Here is a 13,731-nt window from a genome sequence, read left to right on the forward strand (position 1 = left end):
AACATGATACTACAACTATTGTTTCAACATTGACAGTGCACAAAAAAACTTAAGTCTGAAAGAAAAAAAACAGAACTACAGTTCAGAGACAATACAGAGAATTAAGATAGCAGGTACACTTGAAAGAACAAATTCAAACATGCATGAAAGTAGGGCTGCGAATCGCCACTGACTGCCTGACTTGATTAAATTCCGATTCACAAGGTCCTGATTTGACTTAATTCAATTCAGGATTCATGTAGGGATGTTTAAGTTACAAAACCTGTTTTGCTTTGACATTAAGAGTCTCAGAAAAGTTAGAAACAGTACAAAGAATTATCCAACCAGACACATTATTAAAAAAATATCATGTTTTGCATTTAAAAAAAACGACCCCCAGTTAGTAGTATTGACATTATATTTTAGATCCATGTGGCACATCTTGCATATGCATATCCAACATGTATAAATAACACGCACCAGATATCTAAAAAAAAAAAAAAAAAAAAAAAGAAAAAACAAAAGATTGGGCATGAGAATCAAACCTTGAATCTGAGTCTAAAGGCCTTTAGAGGCAAGTGCAGGTCAAGTTTCAAGCTGCACGAGCGATGAAAAGCCGAGACTCAGTCATCAGGAAATGGAGCAGTCCTACATATACAGAGCGATCTCTGGATTATATGAATAGATATGTAGTTTAAAAATCTGAATTGCTGAATCTTTTTTTAATCCAGTCCTACAGGACACAGCAGTATTTTGTTTGATTGTGGCTGAAGACGCACTTCTTCTAGCCCATTGTGTCTCTGCCTGCTCTGCCCTCACAGCAGCTACACCACTGCTTTACTCACCAGTTGGCAAATAAAGATCTTTTTATAAGTCTTTTTAGCTTCTTAGAGCACACATGCTACATTACTGTCTGTTGCTGACAGACTGAGAGCAGAGGAGAGAGACAGTCATGCTATCTGACCTTAAAACTACAATACAAACACTGACTCCCCTTTAAATCCTCTTAAAAGAAAATGAGAAATATTGTTATTATTATTTTATTATTATGCTTATTATCATTTTATAATTTTTCTTCCTCTCTTTGTCAACACAGTATGCCTACATTTAGTATGGATTCAAAGACCTTTATTTTCTTTTCTTTTTTAAACTATTTTGGGGCTTCTTGACTTTAATTGATAGGACAGCTAAAGACAGACAGGAAATATGGGGAGAAAGATTGGGGGAAGACACGCACCACTCAGCACCAAGACTAGGAACCAATTCTACGACTGGTGCATCAAGGACTGTAGCCTCTTTATATGGGCACCTGCTCCACTAACTGAGCTAAAACTGTGCCCCAGAGACTCTTTTTAATTTACCAGCTGGAATCAAAAGTAACAAATTAACCAGTTTTGGATGCCCACAAGGTCATCAAAACAGGTTTCCATATTGCTTGATTTACTAGTATCACATAAAAGGCAAAAAGTTGGTATGGTGATACCTCTAGTCTGAACCTTTAAGTACTCCATATGTGTTTGAGAATGCGCTTACATTTGCACTGCAATTCATAAATGAAATATTATTAGGCTAAGTTGCAGTTTTAGAAAGAAATCTTTCATTGGTCCTAGTATACATGTTGATGTGGACATTATTGAGTTGTCTATGTATAAATGCACTTACATGCATCTATATGTTCTCCATATGTGTGTCAGCACGCATTCACATGGGACCACCTTTGGAGCGTGGCACAGGTTGAGCATAATGATCGTTTTTTCCCCCATGCTATCCCTCTCTTCTTTCATAACCCCCCGTTTCACAACAAAGTACCACAGATCTTTCATGTTCTACTTTTGTCTCTTCACACAGAGTGTAAAACAATATAATCATGCATGAAACAACACCTCTGGGAGGTGGAGATCACTCCATTCCCCCAAAATGTCAAACTAAAAAGTAGGAAAAACATCCCCCGGTTATTTGAGATTGTTTACAGACACCTGAAACAACCGTACCTATACAGAGAACACCAGTTCCAATGAGAGATGAAAATGTGATAAACAGGAGGCCTTGGCTTGAATGAAAAGACTCCGTGTTGGCAGTTTGGTGGAGCGCGAGGCTTGTTAAATAACCTTCTCCGTGGTGGAATTGCATGTTGGTGGATCAGGAGTTGTTTTATTCATGGCTGTGCTGCTGAAATGACCAGCAGATAATGATCACATTCACCTTCCTCCTGGCAGACACACACCTCTGTGTTTACAACCTGAATCTCAATATGAAAATCGTAGCCGATCAATGGGCGGCCAAGCCCTGAATACTTCCTCTGGCTACCTGCTAATACATAGAGCAGCTAATCCAAGTTTCAGATGCCTGAACTTGAAAGATGTAAGCAGTAGCTTTTGGTTTTTCCTCTGTGCTTTAAGGCAAATTATCAACAATCTCAGTGATTGGATTGAACACAGCGGATAAAGGAAACTCATATTTTAATGATTCAGTTTCAAAAGGAAATAGAAAGAGATCTGGATATGAGAAGTGTGCCATGTGTATGGTGGAGAATCCCCCAAACAAAACAGAGCTGCTTGAAAACACCACCACAGTGAAATAATATAATAAGGTCTGTTTCATTTTTTCAGGTTCTCCAAGGAGCTGGGGAAAAGATTGCTAGAAAATGGATTATCTCTCTAACATTGCGAGTTCATAAGTCCAACTACTAACTTTGTTGAAGGGCAGATACGGTCTCCCAGAGGAGCCAGCTCATATTTAGCCATGAGGCCTCCTCTGTGATTAGGAGGGAAGATGCAGGCATATTGACTCAACTGTGTTTTTGCCTCTGCACTGTATGTAATTACCTCTTCAAAAACGAGCATTCCACTAATCCTCTAATTCCAGATATTTTAGTGCTCCGCTGGTCTAATAAGCAAATCAAATCATATCTGCACATCACAAATGAGTTTTGGAAACGGACTGAAATAATTCCTTCTGAGTCTCTGGTCCCAGTCGGGATCGAGGGGACAGCCAGAGAGCGGCGAGCGGTGTTTAGTGTTTGTTAAGCTGTCATGAGTGATTAGCGCGTGAGCTTTCTGCTGGTGGCCACTTCCACCAGCCCGAGGCTCACCTGTAACTCTGTCTGGAAGAAGAACTTCTGCGGGCACTGCGAGCAGTCGTAGATCTTATCCTCCTGGCCGTGGGCTGAGAAGATGTGCTGCTGGAGCTTATTGGCCTGGACAAACACTGCACAGGGGAGAGGGGACACAAGGACAGAGAAGAGATGAGCATTAGAGCAAGTTTTAGAGGAACACACTGCATATATAGTTTGAAGAATTCTGCCTCTATTCTTCGCCTCACATGCAGTAAATTAGAGTAGGGCCTTGTTGCCTGCATTAAGGGAACAAAGGCAGCATCATAATTGCATCTGCCTGAATAAAAATTAAAGAAAGACTATGTCAAATGGCAAGGAAAATTACTTAATTACAAACAAATGAATGCACCATCAACAACAGCAAAAACATTGTTATGAGGAATATAATTGAAACAAAAAAAGTGGAGAACAATTTAGATGTTAACCGTGAAACTAGAGTGGTCATATTCATGGCACCAGAGCGAGTGAATGCATAATGTTTGGGGAATAATGATGCTCTTTATTTAGCACTACTGTGGGGACAACAAGCCGGAAAATAAACAACCACAAAAAAATTGGCATGGCTTCAAGTGCAAAACATGGCCTCCATTAGTCTACATAGCTAATTATATTGACAATATAAATATTCATGGTGTTGCACTACTTAATCATGCAGACTCAGACTACATTCACTATCATATAAACACACACAACTCGCTGCCACTTACTACATATACCGTACATTTGTGCTTTAATTAAGCCATAGTCCATGCTGGAAAGCTAAGGGGGATGCGATTGTGTGAGTCTTGAGTGCACGTCTCTGCAGTGAGTGTGTATGTGAGACTGTGTCTGCATTCTCCAAGGAGCACTTCAAACATGCCGTTTGTTATCCCAGACCCTTGTGCTTTAAGGATGGCTGTCTAATCTCAAAGGTCTGGATGCTCTGGAAAAGTTAGCATGTGGGGGCTTCATTTGAATTTCTTACAGCTCAAAATAACTTTTCTTCTAATGCATGCACCGCAGGGCCACAAGGAGAGGGGGGTAGGGGGTGGGGGGGCACTGCCACAAAAGGTGAGGTGTCTGTTGGAGATGGCTTTGGGGTCGCTGCTGCCCCGTGGCGGGGCTCTGCCACATTACAGCGTCCCAATTTGAGCTCACCTGGGAGAGCGGTTATTAATTATTGAGCTGCGTTCACTTGAGACGCACTCGGCTTCATTGAATGTCACAGTCCTGACCTGGGAAATAAAAGTTTGGATTCAAAGCAGACACTCTGCGGTGACGCTTTCAGACTGCTAATGCTGGGGGTGACAGCTGTCTCTGGAACATGGCAGCGTGTTAACCAGAAATGAACAAACCTCTAGTAATGGACAAACAACAACTCCATGGCCCATTTCTGAGACTAATGACCACGACAATATGAAGACAAACATGACTGCAGATAGACGACTGCGTTTTACAGTCTGTTACAAAACATTTACACTCAAGGTCAGGACCTGTGCGATCATGAACATTTGTGCCTCTGTTGAGCTCCAGAAAAGATGACAATTTTCTTTGTGGGGTGCTCGGACAGGGGAAAAAAAGTGCTGATAAACAATAGCCTTTTTCTTTAGCTGTGTTTTGTCTGCATATACTGTACAGAAGCAGGTCACAGCAGCTGCAGGAAGCCTTCATTATGTCTTTTGCGAGAGGAGGAAAAAGTCAATACAGCAAAAATAAAAATGGATTTGAGACTTGGGGGGCCTTCAAATACTGTACAATAGGGCCAACCACAACTGAGATGTCAAGTTAGCTGATTCTCACTGTTTACAAAGATATCTGGTCCATTTCCAGTAAGAGACGCATTAAATCAACTATGAATGTATCAATAATAGCTCTGGTGGTCTGAGAAAGTTGATTTAAAGTCTTAAATGTGCACTATTACATTATCAACAGAATTTAAAACACCCAAGGCAAAGATATAAGCCAAAGCACTACAACTTTTTTAGCTGATTTAAATCGTAACAATTTACACTGGTAAAAGTTAATCAAGACTTTCTTTGTCTAAACTATCCTCCTTCAAATTAGCATGCAGCATGTTATAAAGGGACAAACTGAAGCAGGCGATCAGGGGAGTTGTATTGGTATTTGGCAGCTTGAGTCACATATGAAATATGGCCATTCAGACGAGGGACAGAGGCATGTCTTTCTAGAGGGTTAAAATGAGGACAGGGAGAACCAGGGAAGAAATAATCCAAAACCACATCCAAACAGGATCAGTGGCTGGCCATTGTGTCTCTCCCTGCTGAGAGCGAGAGAGAATAAGAGAAAGAGAGAGGGAACTTTGTGGAGTTTGTTGGCTGCAGAGCCGGTGCAGAGCAGAGCTGAACAGAGCGCTGAGCCGGGTTGGGCGTCAGGGGTGTCAGGGCTGAGGGGGCTGAGGGGCCAAGGTCTCCTCGCTGTGGGGGATATTAAGCCCTCTGATTAGATCTCATGGGCCGCCCATGGCAGACGTCTCCTTTACTACAGGCCCCAGCTCATCTTTATTTTGGCAGGGTGGTGCTCTCTGCAGGCTGCACTGCACCAATACTAAGCTGTTTGTGCAGGGAGAGAAAAAAAGTTTATCCTTTTTCCCCCCTTCTCTCCTTTTTATTTATTTATTCGTCTAGCCTACATGTGTTCGTTTCTGCTTAATCCAAAAGTTCACAATGCAGAGGCTGATCCAAGAGTTCTGAGGCTACACAAACAAGTCGGCTGTGTAACGTTGATAACTACTAATTTTTGAGTTAAAGCTAAGCCTTTGTCCTTTTTTTTTTCTCAAAGTAGGATGTCATAATTGTAACATCACGCACCAGCAGAACGTGGGCAGCAACTAAACAAAAAGCCAATTAAACTACAGTTTTTGTCAGGCTCTTGCGAGTTTGAAAGCAGAGCATCCTGTAGTTTTTCAAGTTTGCACTTCATGCTGTGACATAAGTAAAAAAAAAAAAAAGTGTATACACATACACACACACAAGCACAACTTTCATCAGGCACACTTTCTTCTGTTTTGTTTGTCTTAAGCACATATTCCCAATCACAATTTCCACACCAGCCCTCACTACAGCTCCTAAGGGTGCAGGCAGACACTTCTAGCTGCAGGCTCCCCCACTTCTGAAACCTGTCAAATCTGTCCTGGGAGAGTCAGCCTCTCTCTCATCATCCAGGGGCTTATGGACCTCTCTCCATTTACCCTCCCTCCCCTGCACACTTCTCTTTTCCTCATTCTCCTCTCCCGCTTTCATCTCACATCCAAACTTGCCAGTTGCAACCTTCTCAGCTTCCTCCAAGTTTTGTCTCCTTTTCTCCTCTATTTTGTCTCCCCTCATCTGCCATCTACACAACTTACTTTTCCCCACACTTTCCTGAGGTCTGTTTTTTTTTCTTCTTCTTTTTTTTTTTTGCAGTACGATTTGTCCTCTCTCTTTTCCCTTCGGGCTGGATTGAGGATAATCAGGTACGTCAAAGAATGACAATCGTTCCCCACCTCCCAAAGAGTTTTGGGTGACTGGGGGTTCAATCAAAGAGAAACTGGGGCATCAACTGGGGATGATCTTTTAAACAAAGTATAACCTTGTTTATCGACTCCAGTTACCTCAGTGAACCAGCCAGTATTACTGCATTTGACTCGGTCAACCAGAGCCTGCATTTGGAGGTTTATGAATAGTCAAACCAGCGATCTATTAATACTATATTTATTCTTATTTACTAAATAAAAGAACCTCGAAGAAAACTCTATTGAGGAAGCTCTTTATTAAAGCTTTACCAGTTACATTTCTGTGCATTTTTAGGCTCCAATCAACTTAAGCACTTTTGTTAAGGTTCAGAACTGGACTGGGGGAAAAGACTTTTAAATGTGCTGCTCTGAGTCCCTGAAACTAATTAAAAAGACCTTAAACAGATGAACACTTTAAAGGTGATTTTAAATTATCGCTTACATTTGCCTGTTTTGTTTTATGTGGTCCGTTTTGTCAGATATTTGCTGTTTACTTGTTTGTATTCTTCAATGTTTCATTTCTCTTGTATTAAATTGTATGTATGCTTGATTATTGTTTGTCAGAAATCGTGTTCACTGTGCTGGCTGTCTTAGCCATGGCATTCTAGGAAAAAAGGTTTTTAATCATTGCAACTTTTCTTCTGGTCAAAGAAAAGATTGTCATTTTGGTCCACTGCAAACAAGCATCATCTTCCATGCACTTTAAGTCACTATTTGCATCTTTGCAATTTAACTGAGACCACATTTTGTATTGTCTCAACCTAACCACGACAAACTTTATCATATACGAAACTGAGTTTTTTTTAATTTAAAAAAGGTTATTGTAAAGCATTCAGTCCTGATGCCCTAAAACATGACATGCTATAATGTGGCAGCTAAATGTATGCAGTCTTTGGGATCAAAGACAAAGGGATGCACGATTTTGGATTGTTGCCGGTATTTACAAAATAATTTTAGCCGATACAACGGTGATATTTTAAATGTAGTTACAACCTAAAACTTCAGTCCTTAAGGCACAGAATATAAAGTTTGAAGATAAGAAAATGGAGAAATTTCTGTCTTTAAGGCTCTTTGTAATTTTTAAATTTTTCTACAGTCTTTAAACTTGGATTAATCGACTTCCTGTTCGGATACAGACCTGCTTTTATTTATAGATCGAAGACTTTAACACGAACTTAATCCCGGGAAAAGGAACTTGTTATGGATTGAAAATGAAATAAGATAACAACAAAAAGGTTCAGATGCAGAATTTGACTTGTCCACTGAGCTGTCTATTAATTTTTAAGTAAAACGAGACATTAAAGAGCAGTGGTGGACTAATTTTTCATTACTGTGGCAGCAGAGAGACAATGACAAGGCTTAACCACAGTTTACTGGAAGGGACAAAAAAAGCATATGATGAATGCGTTAAATAAATATGAGTGCACTAATAATGGACTTGATTAATCCTGATAAACTTGATTAATCTTGACAGCCTTAATATTTACAAAAACAAATTTTAAGGACATTCAGTTAGAATGGAAAAAAATTATAAAAACAAATAACTTTAGCTAGAAAACAAAAATTGGATAGCAATAAGCTTGTCAATGTGCTTCTAAATTTTTAGACCTCTCACAAGTAAAAATAAGAGAAAAATAAGGTCTTAAATTTCAAAAGTCCAGTTTAAGACCTTTTAAGACTTTTAAAGTATCTGCAAGAACCATACTGTGTAGGAGAAAATGTCTTTGCATTATGGAATAGTATCTATTAATGGTTAGGTGGCCATCTGAACTTAAGTATAGTGCAAACAATTTTCCTGCATTTGGATTAATTTATTTTCACACATGCACTCCTGATAATTTCTTCAAAAATGTAAGATTGCAGTGTCAGTTCTTTAGATTTAAGATTTCAGAAATACTTGTAAAGTCAAGTCCATGTGTTTTTTCATGAAGCACATTTGGGAACAACATATCAATGTGCTGCACAACCAAGAGACAAAAAACTGATGCAAGGAAAAATATCTAATGAAATACAAAATGTAACTAAAATGAGTTATAACAATGAGAATAAGACAAATTAGGAGTAAATAAGAACAAAGATAAAACCATGAAACATAGTGATAAATGACTGTCTGGTTGAAATAAAGAATACAAAATAATGCGAGAAACGGGAAGAGCCAGAGTTAATCTGAGTGAAACACAAAGAAAAGAGATTTGTTTTCAGCAGTGACTTAAAAATATTGACAGACTGGGCAGATATTATGTGGATGGGGAAACTGTTCCATAACTTTGGGAGCAACTGCTGCAAAGGCTCGATCCTCTCGGCTTTTGAATTTTGATCTTGGGACTTCTAAAAGCAACAGGTTAGATGACCTGAGTGGTTGGGCTGCAGTGTGGTAATGCAGGAGGTCAACAACGGTGCAAGTCTTTCGAAAACTTTGAAAACAATCAATGAAATCACAAAAATCAATCCTGAAGTTCACAGGAATCTAGCGAAGAGAAGCTAGGATAGGTGTTTGTCAAAATGCTTCTTCCATTGAGCCGCAGCATTTTATACCCACTGTAAACAGCACACTTTTGCTAAAATTCTATAAAACAAACAAACAAACAAACAAACAAAAAAACAGCTTTAACCACAGAGGTGATCTGATGATCAAAGTTGAACTAAGGCTATCAAAAGTTTACATTTTTTAATCGTACTTAATGTCAGAATTTCTGTATTTCTAAATCCCATTATTTTGCATTTTAAACTGTTCGTGTGTCATAATGGATTTTTCTACCATCTTTAACTAAGGTTAACTGACTTCCTGTTTGGATACAGACCTGCTTTTATAGGTGGATCGAAGATTATGATATGAACTAAACCACAGAAAAAAGAAATTCTGTTTGTCTGTGAGGTTTTTTTTTGCGTGAAATGGGACATCAGGGAGCAGTAGTGGACTTATTTTACTTAACTGTGACTGCAGGGAGATGGTGATGAGGCTTAACCAAAGTGTGTTGAAAGGGAATCATAAATCATGCGATTAAAAAATTTAGTGCTCTAATTGTGGACCTTAAATACTTCAATTAACCTGATCATCTTGACAGCCCTAATTTGAACACAAATCAAAAATAACCACGATTTTAACAGATGCGCAGTTATGAGCATTATCTGTCATGTTTGGCTGTCCAAATACAATAACCTCTGTTTTATTCTTGTTTAGATTTTAATATCATTGAGTCAACTTAGCTTTTAATGTCAGAGGTGATGACGTAAAAGAATGTTGCAGAAATGTTGGGTAAAGTAATAGCATTTACTACAATGATGACAGTTTTTTTGCCTCTAAATTCATTCTATGTGTAATAAGATGTACCAGAAGTATCAACAGAAGAATGGACGATACCATACCAGAGAACAAAAGACCAAACCAAGCACTACTTTTTACACTCTCAGTGACGGCAAGCTGGCTGCTGAATACAAACGTCATCGACCGACTCATTTCCCTCAATGGTACCTGCTGGGCTTACATGTGAGTTCAGCCTGACTTTGTGCCGAAATTGTACAGCGAAGGCTGACAGCAAAAAAACTGCCAGTCCTCACTGTAAAATTTGGCCATATGCGTTCATAGATGCAGCTAATCTTGAAAATTTAAGGAGGTTTTGAAGGCTTTTTGTTTGCATGAGAGCACTTGAAGAGCAATTGTGGTTGCCGTGCACTTTTAACATCAGATCTAAGGCTTTTTAAGACCTTCTTAAAGACCAAAACAAAGAAAAATTTAAAACATTTGTGTATTATGCAGCTTTGTACTTTTTGGATTTCAGGTGGGACTAAAAAACTTTGATTCCCAATGTCATGAATTTAAAATATTTTCTGCATATCTTGGAACCATTCCCTGTCTTTTTCAGCTGAAGCCAAATTTCCTTGAACTTGCATTTCTTTTTATTTTCCATTCAGTTTGTGAACCAGCAGATAATTTGTTGCTATAAATTTAAGAGGAATTAAGACTTTTTTAGTCATTTAATCACCTTGAATTTTAGACATTGGTTACACTGATGTCTATCAGACACAAAAAGCTAAAACCTGTGAACACTACAAACATTTATCTGACACTGCACTGTTAAGTAAGTTAATTTAAGGGTGTAAAAGTTCTCCTCTTCATTCCAGACTAAACTTGCAGAAATATTCAAGGACAGCTGTCAGCCAAACTCTCACTTCCTCTGTTTCCTCTCTGCTTGTCTGCCTGTCCCTTGCATCCCCAACAGAGGGAGGCCTTTCAGTCCATCCATACTCTCCACAGCCTGCCTTCCCCTCCACCACCACCATAGGCCTTCACCCATCTGTCTGTCTGCTCTGCGACCGCTGTCCTGAGGGTGCACTCTGTCTCTCCCTCCTCCTCCTTCTCCTCTTCTCTCTCCCCTCCCAGCATCCCTCTCTCTCTCATGCGCCGTGATCGATATGGACGCGGAGGGAGAGGGGGGACCTGTCTGTCAAAGCCGGCGGTGGAAAATGAAGGCTCAGATGAAGGAGGCATGCTCTGTATATTAAATGCCCAGACCCCTGTGAGGTGCGGAGAGGGGATTCAGGGTGGGGATATATCAATAGGCTTTTGCTAAAAGAGAGATAAGGCCAAAACAGCAATGAGAGGTAGAGCGAGGAGGGGAGAGGAGAGGAGGAGAAAAGGAGGGAATGAATAAGGTGCTGAGGTGGATGAACAGGTAAAAATGTAAAAAGGGTACTGGAGCAAAATGCTAAAAGGGAGCTAATGATGGTAGTTAATGCCATGACTGGAGGAGAGAAGATTCAGCTGTATTTTGGGTGATGGGTGAAAAAGGGGGGTTTCAGGAAGAGGGAAATGAGCTGAGGACCCAAAAAGTGTTGAGGAAGAGTAAAGAGCTGAGAAGGGAGAAAGAGTGAAGAGCTGAAGTTAACGACTTTGCAGATTTCATTATAGAGATAGTTAACCCTGTTGACACTGAAGGAGGGCGCTATCCTCTCAGGAGGAGTCCGGTCCTTCCACCTCCACGCACAGAGACAGATGAGATCATTACAGCTATCAGCACCACTGCCATCCACAATTAGCACATCTCCTTTTCTTTTCCCCACTCCTCCAACCCCCCTCAATCTCCCCTCAGCTCACACCGTCATCCCCCCCGATCTCTTTCTTTTCCCCCCTCTCTCACCTCATGACACTTCTTTGGCCTTGATTTGAAGACAATTTGACTAAATAAAAAAGCCACATGCAGCAAACTGCTCTCAGCTTCAGCCGACCCGCTTGCTTGACCTTTCCCAACTCATTTAGAACCCATTTGGCTTTTCAAATGAAAAAAAAAAAAAAAAAAAAAGAGCGATGAAATGCAAAGCTTTGCATTCTGGGAATGCAAACGTCTCTGAAGTTAGCATAAAAATCCACCTTTCTAATCCTTCCACAAGTTTGCACTAAGGTTGTCAAATTTTCAATACTTTTTGATATCACATGTTTTAAAGTGTTGCATCTCTGTTGCTTTAATGATTGAGAGTATGGAAAAGTACATCATAACTCAGAAGACAGGTGTGTGGGAGAGGAATAAGTCCATCATAAAGTTACAGTAAAACCCCTGGACATTATCTAAACTGAACTAATACATCGGCAATTGGGGATGCATGGATTTATCAGGTCATTATCAGTATCAGTGATACTGGCCCCGTTGACAGACATCAGCATGGTACACACCAATGTTAGTAGCAGATTTTTATCTGCTGTCTAGGATCAATGTAATGTTGGGATCTAGTATAGTTTAGTTACGTTTATTTATTTATCAAGGGACAGTGTGCAATGACATTAATCATTCATACAAAGTAAATGAAAACATGGTTGCACCAGATTTAGTGAGTTGCTAATTTCCATCTGTTGTCCCACATAAAACTGACACCAAACATACATACATAAAAGTCCCAAAAACATACCGTAAAAAACATACCATGCTTCAAACTTAAGGCCCATTGTGAGCCTTGAACCTTTTAAATGAAGCCTGAAACTACTTCTTTACTGTCTACTTCCATGTTCTTCTGTCAGTTCTGCTTGACTCAGCCTCTCTTAGCACAAGAGACATTTGTAGTGCTTCACGACAAATAAACTGTTGGCATATATGGGTATCGGTATCAGTACTTGCTAAAATGAATTTGGACATATTAGAGAAAAATCTTTACCTGTCTATTTTGGCTGAGAGATGCTCTCCGCTTCTAGAAAAATAAGGGACCCTTATCTTCTCTAGATCATCTGTGTGTGGGACTATGCTATCAGGCAGGTCATGCAGCGTTCATGATAGCAGTCTGAAAGCCCTAACTTATTAGCATGCAAGCTGAAATGAAAATCAAAATGTGATGCTGGTGAGACACATCCCTTATACTTAGTCTGAAACAGGCCTTGCTACTGATTCATCGAAGAAGTTTTATCAGGTAAGAAGTGACCTGTTGGATAAACTCTGATCTGTTTTTATGGTAAAACATAGAGAACATGTCTGCATTTGGGCCCTCACTCCAAAGAATTTTTGTAAAAAAAAAACATCAGCATTGGCTAAACCTTTGCAATAAAAACAAGTATTAACTTAATATTGGGTGTCTAGGAATTCTATTTTTGCTGGTGTGGTATCAAGGCATCTAATAGGATCTAAAATTAAAATTCTGAGAGGGTGACAACTCTAATACACACACAAACCCATGTAGTCAGTACACACCTGTAAAGCAGACAGGACACTTGAAGGTTCCTCCCATGCCCTCAAAGCTGTGCTCGATCAAGTGGCATTGAAGCTTGGCTGGTGAGTCGAATGATTGACTGCAGAGCTTGCATTCATGGTTGAGTCCTTCCTCTGCAAAGAAGAAACAACAAAAAACACAAAGAAATCATGAGATGAAAAAAACAGTCAATCAATGTCAAAAGTCTCCTTCTTCCTCCTCTATTTTGTTTTATTTTTTCCATAGAAAATTTAAATTTGACAATTTGTAACAAAGACTCCCGCCTGTGATTTTCATGACTCCGGAGGAAATAATATAAAGTGTGATCTGTTCACATCAGGCAGAAATTAGATGACCAGCCGAGTTCTTAATCACTTAGATAATCCCTTGCCCCTAGACCATGGTGAGCATCATCTTTTTTTGATTAACTTATGTGAAAAGAATTAAAAAAGGGGGAAATTAAACTGATTTGAAATAA

General features: G+C 39.6%; 1 protein-coding gene across 5 annotated transcripts in view; it reads right to left on the minus strand.

Moving 5' to 3' along the window:
* LOC121519859 (zinc finger protein 521-like) overlaps positions 1-13,731 on the minus strand; it is a 126,641-nt gene that overhangs the window by 13,920 nt on the left and 98,990 nt on the right. For all 5 annotated transcript variants that reach the window (XM_041802945.1, XM_041802944.1, XM_041802948.1 and 2 more), the window contains 2 exons: positions 13,256-13,387; positions 3,071-3,186 (listed from right to left, as the gene is read on the minus strand). In XM_041802945.1, coding sequence (XP_041658879.1) covers positions 3,071-3,186; positions 13,256-13,387 — 248 coding nt within the window. The remainder of the gene's footprint in view (positions 1-3,070; positions 3,187-13,255; positions 13,388-13,731) is intronic.

This window comes from Cheilinus undulatus, linkage group 13 (genome assembly GCF_018320785.1).
Source record: "Cheilinus undulatus linkage group 13, ASM1832078v1, whole genome shotgun sequence".
NCBI classification, from domain to species: Eukaryota; Metazoa; Chordata; class Actinopteri; order Labriformes; family Labridae; genus Cheilinus; species Cheilinus undulatus.